This window comes from Eptesicus fuscus, chromosome 20 (genome assembly GCF_027574615.1).
Source record: "Eptesicus fuscus isolate TK198812 chromosome 20, DD_ASM_mEF_20220401, whole genome shotgun sequence".
NCBI classification, from domain to species: domain Eukaryota; kingdom Metazoa; phylum Chordata; class Mammalia; order Chiroptera; family Vespertilionidae; genus Eptesicus; species Eptesicus fuscus.
In genome coordinates, this window is record NC_072492.1 from 36010056 (window position 1) to 36030472 (window position 20417).

Here is a 20417-nt window from a genome sequence, read left to right on the forward strand (position 1 = left end):
CAGAAGTCGGTTTTCGGCCTGGGCGAGTCTTTATTGAAGAAGTGGCGTTAGAACACTCAAGGGGCCAAAGAGCCGCATGTGGCTCGCAAGCAGCGGTTTGCCGACCACTGATCTAACAGATACCCCTTAGAGGGGCCGCTGCTCATTATAGACACATTCTTGCTAATTGGGCTCATCTTTAAAAGAGGTCCACCAAGTTGGGAAGCAGTTCCATATAAAAAGTTTTAAAGGAGCTGAACAGAGTAAGAATAGCTGGTGAAGAAAGAGCTGGTGGCTTCTGGGATGAATGCCACTGAGCCATTTGTAAAGTGCTACTCTGGCATCCCCCATGGAATATTGCTTCTCCAGAGGAGGAGCAAGGGAAGGAACAGGAACATGGAAATGGTATGGTCTGGTATTGCTTTGCTAGTTGCTCAGGCTGATGGTCACACAGAGCCAGGGGTTAGCAGCACCAAAGACTACCAGGCAGCTCCAGCAGATTCAGTGAGAGCATAGACATAGAGGCACTCACCCTTCCAGCCAGCTGACCCCACGGCCCAAGGTAAAGTAGAAGAGGCCCACCTCCACATCATGTTCACATTTCTTAAATTTCACAAGCACTGTTTTGGAGCACTGGGGTTAGGCCTCAAGAAATGAGGATAGGCTGTGGCAGAGGGAAGAGGCCTGCTCTGCAGAACCAAAGGAGAAGCTTGCTTAGAAACAGACAAATCGTGGCTTAGCAAAGAGGAGAATGACAGTGTAATTCCTCCAGCTGCTGCCTGACTTGGGCCTCTAGGGAGGTGATGAGGAGGAAGGAAAGGAAGGGCTCTTCTATCAATGAGGGCTCCTGAGCACCCATACCTAGAAGCAAACAGCAGCACCCCCTCAAAGGGGAACCAATACCCCTGACTACTTTGTTCCCCAAAAGTACCATCCTGATGGGGAGAAGCCTCCCTAAGGAAGCATACTCTCACTTCAGTGACTGAGCTCAGAAATGAGTGTCCAGCTGGTAGCAGGGAAGTGAGTACCCTCTCTCAACAGGCCTCTGAGCATCAGCAAGGCCACCAGGCATACAAGTACAAGTCAGGGGATGGGACCTGGGTTCTTCCCTTGCCCCTTCACCTTTAGTGGGATGAGGAGAAAAAACCCTAAGCCACAGTGACTCCCCCCAAAGGAGTCTCTGCTTCAGTGGCTCCTGGAACTGGCAGGGTCCAGCTGACTCAGCTCTGACTGGTCCAGAAGTTCAAAGTCATCCCCCTCAGCATCAGTGTCCAGGTCTGAGCTGGGGGCCCGGAGGAAGCCTCTGGTTGCTCTCCGGGGAGGTTGGCCAGAAGGGCCAGGCTGGGAGGCCCCTGACAGGGCCAGCTGGATCATGCCCTGGGAGACCAGGCTGGCAAAGTTGCTGGTGAGGTTGGATCCTGCAGGCAGGGCACCAAGCAGGAGCTCCGGCAGTGTACTCTCGTCACGGCTGGCTGGGGAGACCTGGGGTTCCTCAGCCCCTGGTGGGGAATGGTACATCAAGCTGGGCATTCCAATGCTGGTATCATCCTCATCGTCCAGGCCAGCAGGATCCACATTAATGGAAGGGAAGTCTGGAAGGTCTCTGGCAAAGGATTCCTCTGGATCACTGTGACCATCTAGGTCTGAGAGCACAGAAGGGTGTCTGAGACATAGCAACTACCTGGCCCCCGCCCCACCAAGTCGGCCCCACGTAACCACGTTTTTCCACCCTGGATATCTAAGGGTGAAGCAAAACCCATGGCACTGGTCAGCTTTTCCCCTCTACTTATAGATTGCTGAGTCCTCTACTGGCCAGAGAACTCCCCCCGACCCTCTTTTTCCACTATGCTCCCCATGAACCTACAACCTGAGGAAACGAAGGAACTGAGGATTCCAAGGAGAGCAGCTGTGCCATCCTGGATGTAGCCCTACCCCTAAGGCTGCTCTGCCACCTGATCCACTACTCAGAAAACAGGAGAGGAGAGGGCAGCATCCCTTCTGTCCAGGGAAGCTGAAAGGTGGTAAGTCACAACCATTATCAAGTCAGGCCCCTCACCTTCAGAGCCTTCTGTTAGAGGTGTTTGGCCCCGTGAAAGATTGAATGTGCCATTGTCTGTACAGGAGACCTCAGCATCCGAGTGCTCAGAGTCTGTGATGGCCAATTCCCTGGCAACAGTAGAATCATCCAGCTTAGGAAAGAAAAGAAAGACAAGCCTGAAGAGATGATGCCAGTAAGAACAGACGCAATAAATTAAAATTTTTTTTAAGTTTAAAAAAAAAAAAAAGAGAACTGATGCAGTTCCCCAGTAACAGCTTCACTAATTACTGGCCCTGAAGACTACCCTCAGGCCAGAAGTAACCAGATGTGGATGGGGACTTCTGTCAAAATCTTGACCATTTTTAGGCTGCTCCCCAAGGAGAACACCCTTATTCGTCAATCTTGAGCACAGGAAGGAAAGCAGTCTTAGGAGTCAACCAGCAACTTACTCTTAAGCAAACTGATCCAGAAAACACTTTTCCCAGGTGACCTGGAGGATACACACACTGCCCAACCCAAGATGAGCAGGGCTCTTTAAAAGACGATCACACCAGTTCCAGAAGTTCTGCCATGATGGTAGGGATTAAAGGGAGACATGAAAGAGGGTGTGCTGGTCACCAGGCTCAAACTGAGATCTATTTACAAAGTCCCAATCTAACACTAGCTTCTCTCCTCACAGGAGGGCCAGTTATGCTCATGTCTGGGCTCTCACAGGGGTAAGGAGGGAGTGCCTGAGCCTATGAGCTTACTACCTAAATGTCGGTGCCAGATGGTTACAAGGGAGCTAAAGAAGACTGGCCAGCCCTGGCTCAGTTGGTTGGGCGTCATCCCATGTACTGGAAGGTTGGTGGTTCGATTCCTGGTTGGGGCAAAAGCCTCAGTTGTGGTTGCGGGCTCGCTCCCCAGTGGGGGGCGTGCAGGAGGCAGCTGATCAATGATTCTTATCATGATGTTTCTATCTCTCCCTCTCCCTTCCTCTGTAAAATCAATTAAAAAATATATTAATAAATAAATAATAAAAAGAAAATTCTTTTTTAAAAAAAGAAAACTGGCCAGTGGTACAGCTCCCACACCCCAAATACCTGAGGACAGAAGGCAGCAAGCTCTTCTTCACTGTCACTCTGGTTGTCCAGGGCATGTTCTGGGTGCAGAGCTCTGCGGCGCACTATGTGGGAAGAGCAGAAGGCCTTGGCACCTTCCCTTGAAGGGGAAACCCCTACCCTCTTTGAGCTTCGAAGGCATAAAATGAGAACATAAGATAACCCATGCATATAAGCATAACCAATGGACACAGACACTAGGGGGTGAGGGCATGTGCTGGGGGGATGGGTGTGGCCGGGGAGAGATCAATGGGGGGAAAAGGAGACATATGTAATACTATATGTAATACTTTAAATTAAATAATAAAGAATTTTTTTAAAAAAGAGAGAGAACCCAACCTCTCTGAATATGGCCCTAAGCCTACCCAACAATGCCTGAGGGTGAGTTGCAGAGCCTAAGTGGACAGAAAGGTAAGTTGAGAGAACAGAAGAAAAAGATCTTTCTTCCAACAGCTCTCCATTAGCCACTCTTCAGGTGATCAACTACTAGGCTTGTCAACAGCTCTCAGTGATCAGCGAGGGACTGACTGGATGTCCAGGTGGAAAGTAGATACTATCACCGAGGGCAGAGGGAGATGCCCAGCTTAGTTCAGCCAGGCCTTTGAGGACTGATATATTCACCTGGCTGCCCAGGGGGAGCAGGGCCTTGGTGACCAAATGCAGGGCCATTTGAGGCCAGGGCTTAAAGAACACCTAACCTATCCGACCACAGGAGAGGAAACGTTCACACAACTGTCCTCACTGTGTTGGAGACTCTCGGGCTGGTACATTTCTGGCTTCTGAGACAGTCGTTCTAAACATCTTTGGAAGGCAGCTCTCAACAGTGAAAAAAGGCACGACTTGGGGGTTTAAAAGAACTGCTCTGCCCTTTACTAACTGTGAGCTTCAGTTTCCTCCACTGGAAAAGGAAGATAATACCACCCTCTTCTCAAGGTTGTAAAGGTTAAATAAAATAATGTATGGAGAGCAGCCAGCACAATGCTTGGGCACAAGGAAAATGCTTCATAAAAAGCAGCAAACACTAGGGATTATCTTCACTGTCTTTTATTCAACACAGGAGAGCTTTTCTCAGATTTGTTTAAAATGGGAGTGTCTAGAATTCCAAGTGGAAAAAATTGGTAAGCCTGCATAGATTTCCCTGGAATAGAATATCACTTTTACCTCCCACCCCTACACCCAACCACATCCCGCTTTCCCCACTTTCGAGGACCTACCCATTATGTCAGTCCTATGGGCTTTCCTTCTCTCCCCCAAACTGCCCAAGTGGAAGGAAGCCTCCCCCTTACACTTACGTTGTCTCTCTCTCTGCTTGGACATCATATAGCCGCGGACACTGAAGTCCAGCCGCTGCAGAGCTGGCTTCAGCCGTACATAGGCTCGATCCCACAGTCGGTGGTACACAGCAAGGGGCCACATCATGATAGTGACAACTGAGAGGAGTGGGAAATAGTGGTAAAATGGAGAAGGGGTGCACAGAACAGTCCTACCTGTCCCTCTGCTGTTGTGTCCTGAGGGGTTGAGACACTTAGAATAAAAGAGTTGTGCTTAATTCTGCTGGCCATCTTCACTAGTCTCCCCAAGTACGTGAGGGGGTTTTGTTGGAAGGCAGACACAGCCCTCTACAGAGCTGATAGACTGAGGGCAGAATGAGGCGTGTGGTCACTTGCATGTGGGTGTCACTGAGCCATAAATAAGGCCAAAGGGTAACAATGCCTCAGAAACTACATAACAAATCACGTGAGCTTCTGATAATGGCCACAAACAAGCAGCATTCATGCCAAAAGGAAGTAACTAAATTTATAAAACTGTGCTATGCGGGGGAAAAGTTATCTAGGGTAAACAGAACCTAGTAGAGGATCCCCTAAGAGTTAAGTTCTGCTGTTACATAATACACTGACTGTAAAAATTCTCTCCTTAAATAGGGACAGTCCTTTATAGTTGTTAATACAATATATGTTAGTAATCACTCGTCAATTTCTAAAGCAGAGTTGGTAAGATAAGGACTTTATATGTGGGGAGCCTGCTATAAGGGTAAGAAGACCCTTTCAGGACACTAAACAAATCATGGAAAAAGAAAAAAGAAAAAGATAATTTCCTAGAGAATCAAATTATAAAAGTCCTCCCTAGACCCAGAGTTAGCTGTGGCTGGAAAAGCTAGGAGTAGAGTAAGCTCATAGGGGTAGGTAGAGGCCATACTTACGCATTAAATAGGACAGCAGGAGCCCAGGGATGTAGCGGCCCAAGACAGCCAAAAAGGTCAGTATTCCACAGCTCAGCAAGCAGAACTGGGGGAGTCAGGAAACAGCATTAGGTTTCTGCTACGTGGCAGGGGACTAGGGTGAGAATGGGAGGTAAGGTAGAGATGTGACTGAAATAATTCTTTAGGGCCTATGAGTAAAGCATGGACACATCGGAACGACATGTGTACCCAGCCACTTTGCATCCAATTTGATTCTCTTTGGGAGGAAGAGAGGATGTCCACTTCTATTCAAACTCCTTCGATGTAGCTAGCCCACAGGGCTGCACCTTTCGTGCTGAGAAACTGGTTTGAATAGGACTTAGCCCAATATTCTCTCTGAAGCAAGTGTCGGTGGTGGGTTTTTTTAAGTCAAGTTAAAAGTAAAAAAACCCAACAACCTGTCACATGTTTAATATGACACAGAATACATACAAGCAAGCTTTCTTTCTCATCTTAGAAGAGAAAGATGGCCTAATCTAAGTGGCAAGCACCCAGAGGAGGAGTCATCAAGCTCTGCTTTAGTCTTAGTGGCTGGTCAGAAGCCCTTTCCTATAACTTCCCTTTGTCTCTATAAAACTCTTGATCTTTTCTTTCTTAAATGAGAATATGTAGTAAAGAATTTTGTTTAGTTTTTTTCAGTTTAGTATGTACTGAACTGAGAAGCCAGACCCAGAAGTGAAAAAGGGAAGCGTCTTACCTTGCCTGGGTTTTGCTTTTTGAAAAGCAAAAGATTCCTTATGAAAGTGGTCCCACTAACCCAGACTTCAGCTACATGGTGACAGAGCTCGGGCACGCTGAGTAACCGAGGGTGCACAAAGCCCCAGCTATGAAGAGAGAAGGGGGAGCTATGAAAGGAGAGTGATGAGGATTCCCCCCATCTTGCTATGTACGAAGCCAATGCTTCCGGGTTTAAATAGGGGCTAGGGAGTGGCTGTCCTAGGTGCTTTGAAGGTGAAGCATGACTTTCTTCTCGGCTCACCAGGTTGAAACTTGAATTTAGGGACTACAAGGCCAAACCTGTTCTGACAACTCCACCCTATGAGCAGGCAGCCCAATCCTCACGTGTAAACCTGCCACCAGCTCCAAGGCCCTTTGTGCTTAGAAACATCATCCCTGCACTCAACCATTGCAATTCACTGTGAGTGCAATCCAGGGATAAAAATAAGGCACTCTGACACTACTGCTGCTGAGAGGGAGGCAATGGTGGACATACCACTCAGAGAGAAAACAAGCAAAACCAAAAATAAACCACAGCGGAGAAAATTACTTAGATCACACAGATGGGATGAATGAGCTGAAAAATGAAAGCAGGAGCTGTAAGACACAAGAGGAATCTTTGACTTGATGATGCCAGGAACCAATGTGTTTTCCGACCAGGAAACTTTAAACAGCTAGAGGTCACAGAAAACACTAAATGACCTGGTATAAAAACCAGGAGACAAATGAAGTTGCCTCCAGGTTTTCTCACTAGGACTGGATAATGCAGCTAATTCCCTGGCATGTCAAGTTATGGGGCACTGTAATGCTTCTTTTTCAGAAACTTCTCTTGTAAATATCAGAGGCCACTAGCCATCTCAACATACTTCTGCCTGAACTTTAGGATCTGTTAAAATGATTGCTTGGAACAACCTAGATTCTCAGCTTACAGTTGTCCAGAACATGGGTTAACAACAACATATAACCAGAATATTACAACAAGAGAATCAGAGCAATAAAAAGGGATTTAATTAGTATTCCATACCTCTCATTGTCTAATGCGTCGGGTCTTGACACTACAATATTAAAACAAACACCAGCATTAGTTGGTAGGGAAAACTAAACACGAAAATGTTAGGCTGTTGGTCTGACTGCTCAAGTTTTAATAGGTTTGGGGGGGAAAAGATAAAAGGAGACACTATGTTATTCTGCCAGAGTTAGGGAGCTGCCAACAAGGGAATGATGCCTGATGCTTGTTCATTTCTCCAGCAGAGTGGTGGTGGGGGGAGGGAGGTAAGGAGGATCCAAATGGAGCATCAGGGCCCCTTCTAATTACTGAAGCTGAGAGCCACGGTATACACAAACAAATAGTCCATCCCACCCCTCAAGTGTATCTGGTTTGTTGAAACACATCAATGGTGCACTAGGTTACAAAGCATGTTATAACTACTCCAACACTAGACATCTGCCTATTCTTTTGAAAAAGAGACCCATTAACTACAATGAATGATGTAAAGTCTTTTGACATGATTCCTTGAAGTCTCTGCAAACAGAAAGAGAATGTATTTACAAGCTGTACACTCTGGCCTGGCCGATGTGGCTCAGTGTTGACCTATGAACCATGCATGCGGTCATGGTCCAATTCTGGGTCAGGGCACATCACCCCAGTAGAGGGTGTGCAGGAGGCAGCTGATCAATGATTCTCATCATTGATGTTTCTATACCTCTCTCCTTTTCTCTCTGAAATCAATAAGAATATATTTTAAAATAAATTTAAAAATTCCTGAGAGGGCTAAAACCGGTTTGGCTCAGTGGGTAGAGCGTCAGCCTGCGGACTGAAAGGTCCCAGGTTCTATTCCGGTCAAGGGCATGTACCTTGGTTGCGGGCACATCCCCAGTAGGGGGTGTGCAGGAGGCAGCTGATCGATGTTTCTCTCTCATCGATGTTTCTAACTCTCTATCTCTCTCCCTTCCTCTCTATAAAAAATCAATAAAAATGTATTTTTAAAAAAAAAAAATTCCTGAGAGGCAAATTAATACTGCCTTAGTAAAGACATAGTATCCAATGAAGTGAATTATTTTTTAAAAACTTGAGGACTATTTAAGGACTACTTATTCCTCAGTTATGAGGGCAAGAATATCTCAGATGTCGGATACAATTTTCTGAGCTTAACAATGAGAAGGGCAGAACTCAGTTCTAAGAAATTACATGCAGATGGAGAAAGGTCTCCTAAAGCAAATAATTCGAACATCAAAAGATATTCCCAGTTCCACATACTCCCTTATAAACCCCCAAAACTAAAGGTAAAAAATTATAGAAAAGAAGTTCAGTGTGTTCTAAATGCTAAAAACTTACCTTTTATTTCAGGCCAGATTTTGTTCTTCCATTGATCTATACACACTATGATCATTGAGCTGAATGCAAGTAAAAATACAAGACGAAGGGATGTCAGTGCAAAGAACCTAGAGAGAAGGAAAAACAAAAGATCATTATCCAATTAAGCTAATTTTAGAAAAGAGCATTTGTGCACTAAAGGCTCTATAGTAAATAGACTTAGATCATAGTTACTTATCTCAATATACCTTAATTCATCCTTGATAACAAGTTGTCAAACAAAGATGGTAACAAGTTGTCAAACAAAAATCTTTCTACCAAATTAGACACAAGTATAGGGCAAAAAACTGGTAGAGATATATTAAAGAGCACTTCATTCAATTAGATATCCTTTGGGAAATGAGGTTAAAAAAGTAAAATGAATTGTCAAGGTCACATAGAAAGCACTGAAGCTACTTCTAAAAGCCAGTTCTTCAGAATTAACACCAATCCGTCTGAAACTCCAAAAATTAAAGAAGAGGGGACACTTTTTGATTCATTTTATTAAGCCATTACTCTAACACCAACGCCAAACGACATTACAAGAAAACTACAGATCAATGTCCTTTATGAATATAGATGCAAAATACTTAATAAGACACTGAAAAACTGAATTCAGCAGCATATTAGAAGGATTATGCATCATGAACAATTCTTAGGATTTATTCCAGGAATGCAAGGGTGGTTCAACATACAAAAATCAATATATATCATTATCATATTAACAGAATGAAGGAAATCTAGTTATTTGAAGGAATCAATCATAAATAGATATTTATAAACAATCTGAGAAATCTGAACACTGACTGCACATCTGAATATATTAAGGAATTATTGCCAATTGTTTTATTTATTTATTTATTTATTTATTTTTTAATATATATTTTATTGATTTTTTACAGAGTGGAAGGGAGAGGGATAGAGAGTTAGAAACATCGATGAGAGAGAAACATCTATCAGCTGCCTCTTGCACACCCCCTACTGGGGATGTGCCCGCAACCAAGATACATGCCCTTGACTGGAATTGAACCTGGGACCTTTCAGTCCGCAGGCCGACGCTCTATCCACTGAGCCAAACCAGCTTCGGCTATTGCCAATTGTTTTAGGTGTGATGTTATGGAAGTTATAATTTTAGAGTCCCTATATTTTAGAGATATTTACTAAAAAACTTATGAATGGAATGATATGATGTCTGGGTTTTGTGTCAAAATAATAGCTTGGCAAGGGTGTGAAAGAAGATGAAAGAAGATTGACTATGAGTTGATAACTGCTGAAGCTGGGTGATAGTACATGGGATTCTTTATTTGCACTATTATCTCTACCTCTGCATACATGAAAAATTCTTCACAATAAAATACTTATAAAAAACCCTAACACCTCCAAGGTAATGCCTTGAAGAGTGTCTGTAGTCCAGGGCTGATTTCACCAGTCTGTGGGGAAATAAGCATAGAAATTGAAAGCACTTAGAAATTTGTAGAGCAATTTGACCTAGTAATTTTGAATCTAAGAATACATTTGGCTTGTATTGCTTATGCCTTTTTAAACTTAATTTGTCTAGTAAGTCATTTGTTTTGTATTTTACAAAAGTATTGATTTGCAACACTAGTCCTTACCACAAAAGATGGTTTGAGAAACACTGTTCTAAGATTGAGAGGGAAGCCGAATATATCACCAGATTGGTGGTTCAGTAGGGCAGTGAGGCATTTTTTTAAAAATATATTTTTATTTATTTCAGAGAAGTAGGGAGAGGGAGAGAAAGATAGAAATATCAATGATGAGAATCACTGATCAGCTGCCTTCTGCACACCCTCTACTGGGGATAGAGCCTGCAATTGGGCATGTGCCCTTGACCGGAATCAAACCCAGGACCCTTCAGTCCACAGGCCAATGCTCTATCCACTGAGCCAAACAAGCTAGGGTGGGGCATGACTTAAAAAAAAAGAAAAAAAAAAGATGTTTTTATTGATTTTTAGAGAGATAAGAAGGGAAAGGGAGAGAGACAGAAAAATCAATGATGAGAATCATTGATTGGCTACTTCCTGCATGCCCTCTACTGGGGATTGAGCCCACAACCCAGGCAGGTACCCTGACCTGGTTCAACAACACTCAACCAGCTGAGCCACACCAATGGGTAGGCATGGCTTTTAAAGTTAGATTGGCTTGAATGGACCCAGTTCCAAATCTCGTTTTCTCTCTCTCTGGAGCATTCTGCGCCTTTTCCTCCCCCTCTCCTCGCCCCTCCTTATTTCCTAAGGCACGATCTTTGTTTTCTTTCTCCAAGGACCCTTCTTTTGCCTCAGTAACTTGTTTCCTGAGTCCACACAGTCGAGATGACTCACTTCTGCCTGTGACTTTCCTTCTAAAGGGCCAAGGCAGCTCCCCTTATGCTCACTGCTGTTACTGTCTTGCCTCTTCTATCTTAAGCCCTTCCTTTAAGCTTTAATAAACATACTCTCAAAAAGGTTTTTAAAAAAAAAAAGTTAGATTGGCTTGAGTTTGATTCTCTGACCAGCCAGCCACTCTTAATCGTGTGACCTTGAATACTAGTAAATTAGCTTAACTTCATTAAGCCTCAGTTTCCTCATCTATATGTGACTTGATACTAGTAAATCTTGCAGGATTGTTTGCAGGTATTAGAAACAACATACTTAATCATCAAGAAAAATATCATACTTGATCCTGCTAAAAAGAAGAAAATACAAGTCACCTAATACACTGTAAAATTGAATAGAACTACTGAAGTGTTATTATTATCACAGCAATTGATCAAACAAGGGTAAGGATTACCAAGGGTTGGTTATAAATGACCACTTCTCAACTCAACATGGCCTAATGACTTCACGTAATCACAGAACAATACCAAGAGTGCAATCCTTACCATATTTTTTAAAAAGCTTTATCTGTGTGTATATAATACACAAAAACGTAGGGCTTGGCAGAGGAACTTTAATTTTTGTCTCTAGACATTTTTGTACTTTGTTTTCAATAAACATGAATCCATGTTATATAACTTTTAAACTACACAAAGAATAAGGGATGGAGTGAAACAAGAATTTAGAAATCCAGTCACAAGTGACAACCCTATTCCAATTTTTCCACCCCACCACTGAAAAGATACTGTAATTATATATGAAATTAAAGAACAAGGGCAGCTTAACAGAAATGAGCCTCTAGAGCTGCCCCAGGCCATTAATCTTCTCTCCAAAACCAGTTCATCATCCCAACAAACAAGCAAATTTAACAAGGCCAAGGAGAAGGGCTTTAGAGCTTCCCAGTGCTGCTGCTTCCATGTCCCAGGAGCAGGAGTGGCGTGACTGCTGTTTTCTCCAGAGTACTTGAAAGGGCTCTCTCGGGAGGCCATCCAGACTGCCATCTCCACTTCCCAGATCATAATTACTAACACAAATAAAAACTGGAGAAGGGAAGGATATTAAGCTCTCCTAAGAAAGGTCAGTTTTCCAAAGATGATGGCAATGAAAATACTGTTTCTCTAAGACCTGGACTATTTTTAGTAGTCTGTTATAGCTAACCTATGCTTCAACTTAATTCCATAAACATTTGGGTGCCTATTACATGCCAATGCCTAGTAAGCAGCCCAGTTATGGAAAAGAATAAGGCATGGACCTTACTCTCAAGTGTATTTATGTGTCTGTGTATGTTTGCAACATAACATGACATGGTAATAACAAAGAAGTGGACATCTAAGTGGGCTTTGAAAGACAAATGGTAAGAAAACATGGCCAAAGGATGCAGGGAAGGAGATGACAGACAGGGAGAACAATCAGGTGACATGACATATTTAAGACAAATAGTTTGACAGAACTGAAACTTAGAGAACAGAGGGAGCCCAGCTGGCGTGTCTCAGTGGTTGAGCTTCGACCTATGAACCAGGAGGTCACAGTTTGATTCCCAGTCAGGGCACATGCCTGGGCTGCGGGCTGGATCCCCAGTGTGGGGCCTGCAGGAGGCAGCCAATCAATGATTCTCTCTCATCATTGATGTTTCTATTTCTCCCTCCCTCTCCCTTCCTCTCTGAAATCAATAAAAATATATATATTTTTAAAAAATAATAAAAAGGAAAAAAAAGAACAGAGTGAGGGAATGAGTACAAGGAGAGAGGTGGGGGTGGGAGTCATATCATGGGCCTTTTATGACAAAGGGTATTGGATTTTGAAGGTAAATTAGTATACAGTTTTACAAAGAGTGTATTTTTTGGGTCATGAAGGCTAACATCTTTTTGAGCGAGATTAATTCTGGTCCATAAATCCATTTTAGGACCAGATGTATCCTTTTCTTGAACAAGCCAATGCAGGAACTTCAGAGGAAGATTTTGTGTGGAATAAAATGACATTTCTTGGGAAAATACTTTCCTCCATGTAGATAAAAACTTAATTAACAGAAAGAGCACCTCAAACCACTAGAGTTGATCCCTCCAAGGTAACCAGAAAGTATCAACGTTTCCTCAGGGGTCTGTACAGTTAAGGTGAGCTCCTTTCCCACCAGCCTTCAACACTAAATCCCTCAACAAAAAGGGAATATCAATCTTGGATAGGTGTGTTTTGGATATACTGAGGGTCACATAATGCCTTTTTTTTAAATATTTTATTTTTTAAAATATATTTTTACTGATGTTATTACAGAGAGGAAGGGAGAGGGATAGAGTTAGAAACATCGATGAGAGAGAGACATTGATCAGCTGCCTCCTGCGCACCCCCCACCGGGGATGTGCCCGCAACCAAGGTACATGCCCTTGACCGGAATCGAACCTGGGACCCCTCAGTCTGCAGGCCGACGCTCTATCCACTGAGCCAAACCAGTCAGGGCACATAATGCCTTTTTATGAAAGTAACATGAAAGCCTCCCTATAAAAACCACTGCCACTATGTGCGAGGACAAGACATAATTGAAGACAAAGTACTTTTGAAACTGGTACAGGTAAGGGATGGAAGAAAAATAAGAGAAGATTTCTCAGGATTAGCTTAATCCTGCAATGTCTATTCACACAGAAAAAATTTACATGCAGCTTTAACAGTGTACAAGTTTAATAAAACAACATGCAAAACATTTTTCAGCAACTCTAATCAGCATGAGAACTTCCCAACTTAACAAAAACAACTGCAAATGTAGTCAACTCTGGATAGTCACAAGTGAATTATTGAATCTGGGGACTGCCCATAGGTCATTACTCCTGCCCATTGTGGGCTCACAATCAATTTTTCCTTATGTGTGTATTTTTTAATTGATCTGAGAGAGACATCAACTTATTATTCCGAAGTGCCCGGCTAGCTGTCGGTAGAGCATGAGACTCTTAACTTATTATTCCATTCACATATGCATTCATTGATTGATCTTTGCATGTGCCCTGACTTCGACCAAACCACAACCTTGGCATATGAGGAGAACGCTCTAATCAAATGAGCTACCTGGCCAGGGCAATTTTTCCTGATATTTATTTTTCTTATTTCTAAAGCCAAGCATGTTGATTAGAGAAAGCTTAGAAAATATAAGTAACCAAGAAAATAAAAATGAAATTAATACATCACCTATGAAACTTTCTTACAAAAAAAATTTTTGAACCGGAATCTGATCAAGCCTCTAGATGCAATTACTAATTTACAGGAAATACAGAGCACAGGAGAACATGTTAAGCCACAGATGAGGAAATCTAGTCTGTAGGACATTTTACAGGACAAACTGGTTTCTTCAACAAATTCACTGCAAAGAGGAAAGAAGATTGAAAGGGCACCAACCAAGTAAGAGATGTAAAAAACCGCAGTCACAATATGTGGACTTCATTTGGTTCTAACCCAAACAAACTGCTTTAAAAGAAAGAAAAAAAAGACACTTATGAGAAAATTGGAAATTTGAACACTGACTGAGATCATTATTTTTTTACTGTGATAGTGGCAGTAGAATTTTTTAAAGTCTATTTTTCAGAGACACATATTGAGCACAGATTAAATGATATGACATCTAGAATTTGTCTCAAAGAATTGGGGTAACAAGACTGAAAATTGGCCATAAAGTGAAAATGTTTAAAGCTGGGTGTATAGTGGTACATATTATTCTGTCTACTTATATATGTTTTAAAGTTTCCAAAAAATAAGTTTTAGGCCCTGGCCCGGTACCTCAGTCGGTCAGAGCATCATCCCGATACGCCAAGGTTACAGGCTCCATTTCCCGTGAAGACACACACAAGAATCAACCAATGAATGCATAAGTAAGTGGAACAAATGGATGTTTCTCTCTTTCTCTTCCTCCCTCTCTAAAATAAATGAAATTTAAAAACCTAATAAGCAGAAATTAATAACTCATTGTCCTTTATTTACCTTAGAATTTTTATTACCAATGACAGTAAACATTCTTTTAATTTTTTTTTTTTTATTTCAGAGAGAAAGGGAGTTTTTTTTTCCAGAAAACTCATGAAAATTCCAAAACTAAACAATTTTTTTCAGGTTAACTATACCATGGATCCTCATTTTAGTACACATAAATTGGAGTTTGCTATAATCATAAAGCTTATGCTATAATCAAACAAAATAAAGATCACGTGTCTATTTTCAATCAAAGAAGACACTATTGCTGGGTTCGTTATTACAGAGTAAGCTTATCTCAGTGGCTCTTTAGAACCATATCATCCTATAGAGACAAAAAGCCCATTATCGTACAGGACTCTGGCTGTCTAGTTAATGAGCCAGACACTATAAATTAGAATGAAAAAAATTAACCCAATCTATGCCATGTAGTGATGGGTATTGGTTGCACAAAAACAGAAATGAAATCTAGATGCTCTGACCTACTTTGTTAATGGACAGAAAAGCACCCAACCTTATAATTAGGACAGATAAAAAACTGATGGCAAGCCCTAGCCGGTTTGGCTCAGTGGATAGAGCGTCGGCCTACAGATCAAAGGGTCCCAGGTTCCATTCCAGTCAAGGGCATGTACCTCGGTTGCAAGCTCCTCCCCACCAGGCCCTGGTCAGGGCACCAGCAGTAGGCAACCAATAGACAGGTTTTTCTCTCATCGATGTTTCTCTCGGTCTTTCCCTCTTTCTAAAAATAAAAATAAACTGATGGCAAAAGAGAGGCAAAAAAAAAAAAAAAAAAAGCAAAAGCATAGCCTTGGAAGTCTTCTTGGCTACCAAAAGTAACAAAAACCCTCCAAAGACTATCATCAGAAACATTTGCTCAATAGATTTCATCTGAAATTTGATGTGTACATTTTTTTCACAGAACAAATGTCTCTACTTAACTGGGCCCTCCCTTCCACTTTCCGTTCCTCACTATTGTTTTTTACTCAAATTCTAAACTTTTAAATCAGAATTGCTATATACCTTTAATCGCTTTTTGGGCTATTTTTATATTTAGATAATTTTTTTAGGGAGGGTAACGCCTTGTTATTTTTTTCTATTATGAAAATATCCTCTAGAATATGATGTATGGTTAACTCAGACTAGTGACTGTAAAAGCAGATCCCAACAGGGAATCAGCTTGTGGATTGCTCTAAATCAGTATCCGCAATTTAAAGACCACCTAGAGCAAGCATGTCAAACTCACGGGCCGCATGCCTTGGTTGGCCCATGTTAGCCTTTGACTTTGACATGCTTGACCTAGAGCCTGGCCTATGTGGCTCAGGAGTTGAGCATTGACTCATGAACCAGGAGGTCACAGTGCAATTCCCAGTCAGGGCACATGCCTGGGTTGTGGGCTCGATCCCCAGTAAGGGGCCTATAAGAGGCAGTCGATCGATGATTCTCATCACTGATGTTTCTTTCTCTCTCTGAAAATCAATAAACATAGATTTTTTTAAAAAATAATAAAGATCACCTAGAATCATAGAATGCTGAAAACTGGAAAGGAGTTCAGTCATCTAGTCCTCCTTGAACCATGTGTTCACACATTTCCAGGGCTCCTTTGTCTTCCCCCTATCTACTAGGTTTGAATCAAACTAAAAAGTTACTCAAACATGTTCTTTTCTGATGCTGTCAGGACACATTTTCTTTCTTTTTTCTTTTTTGGATACACTCTTGCTGACTCATATTCTTCTCCCAAATCACTCATTAATTTATGGGTGATGTTGAGGATAATGAAAATACAAGCAATTGGGGGAGAAAGAAAAAAAGATAAGCAATTGGAAAGAAGGCCTGACGTGACTGTAATTATCCTAGAGATGATAATGTATCAGTGTCCAGAAGCAAAATGGGCTGGAAGATCTCTGATGTGATCACCATAATTTCTCTGAAACCTGAAAAAAAAATTTTTTTTAAAGAGTGAAAGCCTTGGAATATTGTAGTGGCAAGTCATCTACGCCTCTATCTTTTATGTTGTTTTTTTTCCTTTATTAAGATATAAGAGGGCACACTCACAGGTACAGAAAAACCTTCATTGAGCAGGAAACTTTAAAAGCTAAATCACCTTCCTGAATTGATTTTTTTGTACTCCTACCCAATCTTCTAATGCCTCAAAATGTATTTTAAAAAAACACACACCTGTTAGTGATATATCATTGTTCAAAACAAATAATCACCCAGACCAGTTGCTCAGTGGTTAGAGCACCAGCCCTGGAACTGAAGGGTTGAGGATTCAATTCCCAGTCAAGGTCACATACCTTGATTGCAGATTCTCCAGCCCCAGTAGGGACATGCCAGGAGACAACCAAGCGATGAGTCTCACTCACATCCATGTTTGTGTCTCTCTCTGTCTCTCTTCCTCCCTCTCTCATTCCCTTCCTCCCTTTCACTCTCTCCTTCCACTCTCTCTAGAAATCGGTGGAGAAAAAGAAAAAATCCTCGGGCAAGGATAAAGAAAAACACAAATAACAAAAAATATTTCAGATTTGATTTTTCTCTGCCCTGAGCCAATGATCCTCGTGGTTCCTAAACATTTTAAATGTCTAATGCCCGGCTGGCGTGGTTCAGTGGTTGAGCATCAATCTATGAACCAGGAGGTCACGATTCAATTCCCAGTCAGGGCGTGTGCCCAGGTTACAGGCTCGATCCCCAGTAGGGGACATGCAGAAGGCAGCCAATCGAAGATTCTCTCTCATCACTGATGTTTCTATCCCACTGTCCCTCTCCCTTCCTCTCTCTGAAATCAATTTTTTTTTAAAAATTTTAAATAAAATAAAATGTCCAAAATTAAACAGCCACTCTTCAACATTCCAAAGTGAAATGTCAACATCCACATTCAAGATGATGCTACTGGAATGTGAAGTCTAACTTTCATTTTAAACCTCAAACTACCTTCCAGGAAGCACATTTACTAAAACAAAGAATCCTAAGAACTCCAATGCCAATCTACCTTAGCTTCTGGGGCCTTAATACTACCAGTCATTCTGTACCCTTAACTCTTACCATTCATACCAGTCATTATGTACTCTCCATAAATGGCATACCCATTTGTTTTCAGCATCAAGAGTCATACCCTCATTTTGCTATCTCTCTCTTCCACCTACGTAGAGTGTGACTGGAATGTAACAAGAGGAACTGTTCTGGATACACAGCAGGCAAGCTACCAGAGGACAAAGACCAATCACAGCAATGCTTTAAGAGACTAGAAGTAGGGCCCTAACCGGTTTGGCTCAGTGGATAGAGCGTCCACCTGTGGATTGAAGGGTCCCAGGTTCGATTCTGGTCAAGGGCACATGCCCGGGTTGCGGGCTTGATCCCCGATGCGAGGCGGCAGGAGGCAGCCAATCGATGATTCTCTCATCATTGATGTTTTTCTCTCTCCCTCTCTGAAATAAATAAAAGTATATTTTTTTAAAAAAAGAGAGAGACTAGGAGTAGGAAAGGGGGGATCTGGGTAAGATTCTAAACATAGCATAATAATAAAATTAAGTAAGAAGGTTGGGGGTAAACAAATTAAGGCTAACACTGTAACATTTAAAGATGTGTCTCAGTCAGAGCAACTCTTTATATGTAGACCTCTACCTGCATTCTACTTCAAAAATCTCTCAGGCAAGGGACATGCAGAAAGTCCCCTCCAAAAATAACTTACATGCTACCGACCCATGTGCATTAATAAATCCTTGGTTTATCAGGATTCATTTATGTTTCAGCCATTCATACTTTGATACAAAACTGGTTTATTGAGGACTATTATTTTTTTCTATGAGTACAATCCCAATGTAGGAAATGAAGTTCTGACTGGATGGTCTGGGGTTTGGGATTGGGATGGGAGTGCAGAAAGAAAGAAAAGGTCATTTTGGTAAACACTTCTGAATGAGGTTATGGGTTTCTGACAGAGAACAACAGGAGAGAAGTAGGCACCTGGGGATCAAGGAAGAAGCACTATCCCCCACCCCACCCCAATAATGAAGACTGCTGTTTTAAAAAAAAAAAAAAAAAAGTTTAACATCAAGTTTGCTACTCTCTGGAAGCAACAAATGGCAGAGGCTACTGTGACAACTTTAACCGGAGTCTCCTTCAAACTGTGAGAGGATTGATTTAATAGCTAAACATTGTGTCTTCCTGTCAATGAACTGGAAAATGTTTTGCTACAGCTGACTGAAAAACTTCTTTCAGAGAAAGGATAATAGATGTTTTGGTTTTAAAACCAAGAATTTTAAGAGAAAAGCTATTTTAGCTATTTTGGGGGGTGGGGGAATTTGGAAACACATACCTTGTTCTGTTTTAGGCTTATCCAGATGTCTTATTTCATTCAACTGTAGGAACCCCCTTACTTATACACACACACACACACACACACACACACACACCTCAGTTCCCTGAGAATTTGATCAATAATACTTCCCAAGATCCTTGGTAGATCCTATGAAAACCTAAGACCACTTTGGGTGACGACAACTGAGAGAAGCAGCAGTTCCCCCATTTTCACAGAGCAGATTCTTAAAGTATATTTATAGCCTCGCTTTTCGAGCTCAGGAAAACGCACACACTATTAGACACCCTCCGTTTCCTTGCCTCTAAACCATGGCTAAAGATGCCTCTCTCATTCCTTGGAACAGGGAGGAGTTGCAATCCTAAGTGGCTTCCCAAAGGGTGGAATCTCGCATTCACCATGTCATAACTGTTCTTTAAAAGCTTGTAACTTTCAAGTTGCAGTTTTGGAGACTCTCAATGACGCTCAGACTTCACAAACTTCCCTGATGGGCGAAAGTACATCTAAACATGCCAAATCTAATTCACATCGCCCGAGCTTGTTTTCCTAGCACACCTCTGGATACCTTTTCAAGACCTCATGCCTCTCGCATCTACCCCAATAATGACTACTGAAATCTCTGGAAGACAGTCTTCAAACCACATCCGAGCAGACCAGAGAAAGGAGGTGATGGCCTGAAAAGGGACCCAGCTTTCCCTGGCTAACATGAGGCGCCCTCGCTCACAGCGGGAGGCTCAAGATATTACCAGAGACTCCGGCCAGATGTGCGGGGCGAGGGTGCGGGAGTAGGTCAAACAAGGAAGACCGCTGGAAGGCCCTGCGGAGAACTGCGGTGCCAAAGGTTGCAGGCGGGATGGAGTGGGAGGAAGTGAAGGAAGATTAGGAAGGAGCCAATGCAGCGAAGAAAACAGGTGAGGCGAGAGGTGGAGCCCTAGAGAAACCTGACGAATTCCCGCCTTGGAGGGTTTCCGAGGGTCCAGTTTCTCACCAGAAAGCCGCGTTCAGCCCCAGGCACCACAGGGCGCTTCTGGCTGGCCTCTCCCAAACAAGTGCTGCCTGCACCCGGCTCAGCAGAGGCTCGTAAGGCCCCAGCACCTCCACCAGGGCCCGCTGCGCCGCCTCAACCTGCTGGTCCCTCTCCAAGGAGCCTGACATAGCGCCGCGGCCCCGGAAAGTCGGCCTCGAAGCTGGGCCTGGGACCGTGGCCACCCCTTCTGCCTCCGCCATCTGCCCCCGGCAGCCACCACATCCGGGGCCGCGCGGCTGGAGAATCACAATAACACCAACTGCGCAGACGCAGGATTCGGCGGGGGAGGTGGTGTCCCTTGACACCGCGCCTGCGCAAGGGCTCTAGCTCGCAACCACCCA

The 20417-nt window shown here is 42.8% G+C and overlaps 1 protein-coding gene across 1 annotated transcript; it reads right to left on the reverse strand.

Annotated features, from left to right (window-relative positions):
- Positions 1–1062: 1062 nt before the first annotated feature.
- On the reverse strand, positions 1063–20319 carry RETREG3 (reticulophagy regulator family member 3). The gene is made up of 9 exons (XM_008149343.3): positions 20038–20319; positions 8409–8515; positions 7098–7128; positions 6054–6180; positions 5318–5402; positions 4410–4547; positions 3100–3182; positions 2036–2168; positions 1063–1622 (listed from the first exon to the last, which is right to left on the reverse strand). The coding sequence occupies exons 1-9, from the start codon at positions 20274–20276 to the stop codon at positions 1165–1167; spliced, it is 1401 nt and encodes a 466-aa protein (XP_008147565.1). The 5' UTR covers positions 20277–20319; the 3' UTR covers positions 1063–1164.
- Positions 20320–20417: the final 98 nt, after the last annotated feature.